We start from the raw sequence: 6,573 nt of genomic DNA, 5'->3' as shown, positions 1-6,573 counted from the left end.
TTGGAAAAAGAGTTAAAAAGTGTATGACTTAGTTTTTGTGGTAATAAAAAAATCAATAAGTTTGTTTTAAAAAATGTTTAACAAATTTATTTTTCTTTCTTTTTTCTGTTTCTCTCCATATTTTTTTCTTTTCTTTACTACAACTTGGTGTGTTATTGATTTTTTGAAAACTCACAAACTAATAAGCCAATTTTGAAAAGTCCTAAATTAATAAGCCAATTTTTTCCCCATACCCATTAAGAATATTGGGTATGGGCAACGGTGCTATAAAACCAAATATTGCCGCCTCACATTCCAACTTGTTATAACATAAAATGAGGATGGTGTTTTCATATTATAATATGATGTTAAGAGGGAGAGGGAGAAGAAGAAAGAAAAATATGTTATAACATGAAATGAAGGTTGTGTTTTCATGTTATTATATAGTGTTAAAAGGGAGAGGAAGAAGAAAAGAAAGGAAGAAAGAATTTGATTGGTCGAGGAAAGAACAAAAAAAAAGTAGGTGTTTTACCCGTTTTCTTCACATAACACAATCTTAACGAGAAGGGTGGTGTGCCTTGGGTTAGGACGGCGAGCAAAAAATTGCCCAATCTAAAACCTGCCCTTTCCCCATTGCCCTTCACACCGACACCAGTCCACCATATCGCTTTGGTTCCTTCTCGCCTTTGTATACATCCTCGACGCTACCCTCTCTGATTCTTCACGCCGTACTGTATCCTCTATCCTCTATGTTTTATTCACGCCATCGTACATCGCCGCCTCTCTTATTCGATAAGTTACCTATTAGACCATCCGTTATACCCACCACTAACCACAATAATGGTGGGTGTCATATCATCACCACACTCTCTACAACTAACCATGGGATACCTGCCACTAAACACACCACTCCACCTCATTTTTTATTTGAATTTAATTCAAAAATACATTAAAACACAATAAAACATATTTTTTTAGTTAAATTTAATTCACAAACACAATAAAACATATTTTTTTTAGTTAAATTTAATTCACAAACACAATAAAACATATTTTTTTTAAATTAGTTTTTTATTCAATGAAACAAAGATTACATTAATTTAAAACACACAACATAAAATAAAAAACATAATAATAAAAAAAACATAAAAATGCAACCACAAACAAATTATACTAGTTTTTAACCCTTATTTTTAATGACTAAATTTTAGGGACTCTTTCGATTTTCGTCAAGTTTTGACGTGTTTCAACGACGTGTGTTATGTGTCTTCATATTGGTGCATGGCCACAACAAACGGGTCGCCTTCGTCTATGTTGTTTATAACAAAGTTATAAATCTCATTGAATTGAAGACATTTTACCCTCATGTCACGAAACTTCCAACATATTTCATCAAGATTACGACTTTGGCAACCCATTAAATCATGGAAAACGTTTCCAACTTTTACCCAAAAATTAGAAGGTATTTATGGGTCTTCTGAAACAGCTACTCATGTTAATGTTAAGTTCTCTTGTTTATTTTCTGACCAATTCATCTTTTTAGGAGTCATTGGCTTTGAGTGAAGCAAAAAAAGTGTGTGATTGTGAGAAGAAGAGAAAAGAATTGCGTGAGTAAAATGAATGAATAGGTGTGGTATTTATAGAAGAGGTTTAATGTTCTTTAAAAAGTAAAATTAAAAAAAAAAAAAATTTAAACCCCAGATATGACCGTTACTCAACACCCAATCACATTTTTCGTTTGCATTCGTTGTCCTCACCACGATTCCCCACGACCACGAACCACCACTTGCCACCAGGATGGTGTGCACGGTCGTGGTTCGTGGCCAGCTAGACCACGAACCTGTCCGTTGCAACCATACCGAACGGCCTTACATCAATCTTCATTATTCTATAGACGATTCCATATGTTTCCATGGCTACGTGAAGTTGATGTATTCTCTTTCCCATTGTTTCGGATGTGTGGCCAAGCCTTATTGACTTCACATTACATGCTTCTTTACAATTTCTTTCTCGTTGATAATGCCTTGTAATTTCCGTTTCCATGGCTGATTGAAATGGTAGGATCTTGGCTCTGGTTAATAATTTCTTTCTTTATATTCGAATTCCCATTCAAGTTAGGTTGTACTCAAGGTTGGTCAAAATTAGTGCTAACTTGAAAAGGATCATACATCTATGCTATGCTCGTTTAGTGAAAGATCGAACTGTACCCATTAGTAAAGCGAAACAACTGTGTTGAAATGTGTATCTTCACTTGTTTACAGGCGGGGTTTAGATTTTTGCTTAGGTTTTGGTGTTTCCGCTACAACAACATCAATGGAGGGATTAAAGGTATCTGATGCGGAATGATTGGTGCTGTATTTACAATCATCACAGTGCAAAAATGTCTCTGATCACGCCATAGATCTCTGGTGAAATTACTATTCCTTTGATTTAATTTATGGAACTTTGACTATTTCCCTGTCTTATTAATTGCTATTAGTTGCTACCTTGTAAGAAATAAACTGTAGTCTAGATGAGGCACACGGGTTGCCAACTTACTAAAAATAGTTAGGCCAAGGTGAAACATAATGCACTTTCTTTTCTATGTTGCAAATATTTTCTAGGAAGCAACCAAGTAGGCTTTAACATAGTCAAATGCAAATAAAGCAAGTCAACTGGCCTAAACAATGGACCAAAGGGAGGATAAAGTGCTTATAAAAGTTGTTGATTTTAAAGGGAAGCATGCAAATTACAGGTGACCACTTTCTTGCCCATATTTCCATACACCTTTGATTTCATGAAATGTGAATATCATCTCCTTAATGTGTATTTCAATAAGTTTCTTTAATACCATCAAATAAACATAATCTTTTTATAGATAAACAAGATGCACAAAACTAAATCTAAGTTTTTACTTATCTGATCTCATATTTTAATTCATAGAGATAGATTAACCATCCTCATTATTTTGAGACATATTCTATGCATTTGTTATTTTAATAATTTATATATGTTTTCTACAAAAACCAAATTCTGAACAACAAGGCTACTATAAGTATATGGTAAGTACTTTCACATTGTAGTTTCTTCAGTTATGATAAATATGTACTTGTTATTTTAGTGAGTAGTTAATGGTATATCGATAGATGGGAAAGATGTATGCTATATACTGTTCTAGTCAGCCTCAATGAATCTAATCTGGTGGATTGAGTGTCACCTCCATGCAGAGTTATTTGTTTGAAGCTGAATTTTGTAACTAATTATACAATTGTAAATTTGTAATGCAAAAACAAATTTCAAGGTGATTGATTCAACCTGAGTAGTCTATACTATACCATAGTGATTGATAGGTATAGAAGAAAATTAAACATTTCAAGGCTTGGAGTTTATTGGTAGTTAGTTTTATTTTCTAATTTTCTGCTTGCTTGCTTGCATATTTTACGAGACCTTAGAAAATAAATATTGCTACAACTTTCTTAACACCTTGAGTTATGAGAATCATTTGTATTTTGATTTTTTTTTCAAGTTCATATATATTTTGTTTATGGATCAAAGGAAAACGACCCCATATGAGATCTTTGAACAGTCAACTCCACCAATTGACTTCGGACTGTTTTTAAACTCAATCATATCACATGAATCAACTCTAACCTCTGTATACCAACTAATAAAACAGGCTAATACACAACTTAATTTTTTCACTAGCTTATTCCTTACTTGTTAGAGAGGTGGCACTAAAGCTAAAGAAAAAGAAAATGGAAAAGAATGCTTTGTGTATTTCAATTGTGTTTATTCCTTACGTGTTAAACAAAAAAAAAAAAGAACAAAACATGGAACCAAATACAGAATAATGAAGAATTAGAGAAAATATGTCCCACATTAGAGTGTCTAAGAAAAAAAAAGGGCCTGCTTGGTTTTGTGAAATTGCCACACGTATATTCTCTTTCCTTATTATAAATAAGATGGAGTCTAACACATCATTGTTGTAAAGAGAGAAATATAATTAAAATGAATGTATTGGAACATGAGCATCCCCTAAAGCTCGTTGATTTGCAGCTAGAATATCCACCCTACGAAGAAGAAGAAGAAGAGGAAAAAGAAGAAGATGATGATGATGATGATGAGGGTGGTGGTGATCTGGTTAAGAAAGAGGACTTTTCTGAAGTTGCATGTGACAGGTGTGGCCAAGTAATCAGCATGTACCACATGTACTACTACAAATGTATGGGAGGTGATTCATCATCATCATCATCATCATCATCATCATCATGTGAATGTCTTTTCTCACTTCACAAATTCTGTGCTGAGCTGTCCCCAAGGTTAGACCATGCATTGCACCAACACCCTCTTATCCAGCGTTATGAGACGCATTATTCTTGGACATGTGATGTTTGTAACCAAATGCACACAGATGATGCAATTTGTTATAAATGTGATGAATGTTCTTTTTACATTGATCTCAAGTGTGCTGTGGAAGTAGGAAAACGAATCATCCATCATCCGTGCCACCCACACGCATTAATTTGTGCAGTCTCTCAACCCATTTTGTGCTACTGCCAGGCTTGTGGGAGAAGACATGAAGGGATGTTCTATCAATGTAGTACCACTTGTACCAACTTCACCATACACAGTGATTGTGCTTTCCTACCAGAAAAATTGTTAATCCAAGACAGAACAGATGGTGCTTTTCATCATACTCATCCCCTCACCATTTCATATTCATTCCCAGATCAACTAGCTAAGCATTTTCCCAGATGCAGAGTATGTGGTGGTTATTTTTTTGGTAACAAGGAGGCATATCTTTGGATATACAAATGCGATAAATGTATGTATTATGCCCATCTAGATTGCGCAACATCAAGAACAGAGCCGTTCATGTCCATCTTCTTGGCTGCAGGTAAATAAGTTCTTTTATGATTGCTTTTGTTTCATTATTATTCACTCTTAACCAGACCCAGTTAGTAGATGAATAACTATCTATCTATCTATCTATAAGGTATAGGTACAGGTATAGGTATACTAACCAGCCTTGTTATTTCTATTAGATTTTGGCAAAACCATTAAAAATTTTGAAGATGTTGATCATCCTTATCTCCTTCGTCTCCCATTCCCCGATGAAACATACAGCCTACCTAAACACTCCTTGTTCTTCCAAGAAGAAAGCGGAACAAGTAGTTATGAGGGAAACCTAAAACACATAAGTCATCAACACCCTCTCATTCTAGTTGATGTTGATCACGGGCAAACCTCCTCCTCCTCAAATTCTTTGTTATTAATAAAGTGTCATGACCCAATGAAAAAGACCCAACTGCTATGCAACGGATGTCTCAGACCAATCATGTCCACCATGCCTCTTTACAAATGCCCTCACCAGAGTTGCAATGACTTTGCTCTCCATGAGTGGTGCACTCGACTCCCCCAAGAAATACAAAACCACCCAGATCACCCACAACATACCCTACATCTCATCTACTCAAACAATCTTCCTTTCTTTTTCAGTGTGTTCCATTGTGCTGTTTGTGATCTGCCTTGCAACGGATTTGCGTATGGTTGTGTCGAATGCAAATACTTTGTTGATGTTTCATGTGGGCTTATACCTAAAGAAATCACACATAAAGCTCACCCAAATCACATACTTTCATTAGTTCAAAAGATATTTGGTGTTGATAGGTGTCATATATGTCGCCTACCTTTTGATGATGATCATGTTCATTATGAAATTCGTCCAATTTTGTTCGGCTGCAAAGCTTGTGATATTTATATGCATCCCCAATGTGCTTTGTTATTAGCCGAAACAACCAGGCACAAGCATGACAAGCATCCCATACACCTAAGTTACCTCCCAATTGAGAACCATAAGAGTGAATACTTTTGTGAAATTTGTGAGCAGGATTTGAATCCTAATGCATCTTTCTATCATTGCAAAGATTGTGTTCAATCCATACATACGGCTTGTGCTCCTCTAATAGTTAAGTGCGAAACAGAAACCTATAATTTCCATTCCAGAAGCACTTATTATTTTGTTAATATAAAGTTTGGAGGCACTCATAACACCCGTCAACACCTACACCCTCTCTCATTTGCTCAAGGTCTTGAGTTAGATGATCGATGTAGTCGTTGTTTTGAGTTATTACAATACAAAATGATCTTTAAATGTCTTGAATGTAGGTTTGCCATTGATTATGACTGTTGTAAATTGTAAGCATTTGAGCCACCATATATGAAGCTTTTGCTCTCCCTACAACATTGGTTTGTAATTGAAATTACTCTTTTTTGTATCTCTCTCCTTTATGTGTAAGATAATACAATAAAAAAATGGTTTGTAATTGAAATTACTCTATCTATATGTCTCTTTTATTCATAAGATAATACAATAACAAAATGGAATTTAACGCATGCATTGATTCTTGCAATTTTTTTGTTCATCCCTAGTGATTCAAACATATTTTTGTTCATCCCTCGTGATTTAATCATATGTTTACCACTGTCAACTGTCAAACTCATATTTATCTTTAGTCTATCATTTTCTTAAGTTAGATATGAATGTTAGATCATATCTGTCCTATGATCTAATTTTTGATGCCATAATTTATTCATTGAAAATCAAAAAACTTA

General features: G+C 34.6%; 1 protein-coding gene across 1 annotated transcript; it reads left to right on the top strand.

The window, feature by feature from the left end:
- Window positions 1-3,888: 3,888 nt before the first annotated feature.
- On the top strand, window positions 3,889-6,354 carry LOC111913924 (uncharacterized). Its single transcript, XM_042897464.2, has 2 exons — window positions 3,889-4,855; window positions 5,004-6,354. The coding sequence occupies exons 1-2, from the start codon at window positions 3,967-3,969 to the stop codon at window positions 6,158-6,160; spliced, it is 2,046 nt and encodes a 681-aa protein (XP_042753398.1). The 5' UTR covers window positions 3,889-3,966; the 3' UTR covers window positions 6,161-6,354.
- The last annotated feature ends 219 nt before the right edge of the window (window positions 6,355-6,573 follow it).

Source organism: Lactuca sativa, chromosome 8 (genome assembly GCF_002870075.4).
Source record: "Lactuca sativa cultivar Salinas chromosome 8, Lsat_Salinas_v11, whole genome shotgun sequence".
NCBI classification, from domain to species: Eukaryota; Viridiplantae; Streptophyta; class Magnoliopsida; order Asterales; family Asteraceae; genus Lactuca; species Lactuca sativa.
Note: the sequence above shows the minus strand (reverse complement) of the source record. Positions and strands in the feature narration are given on the sequence as shown.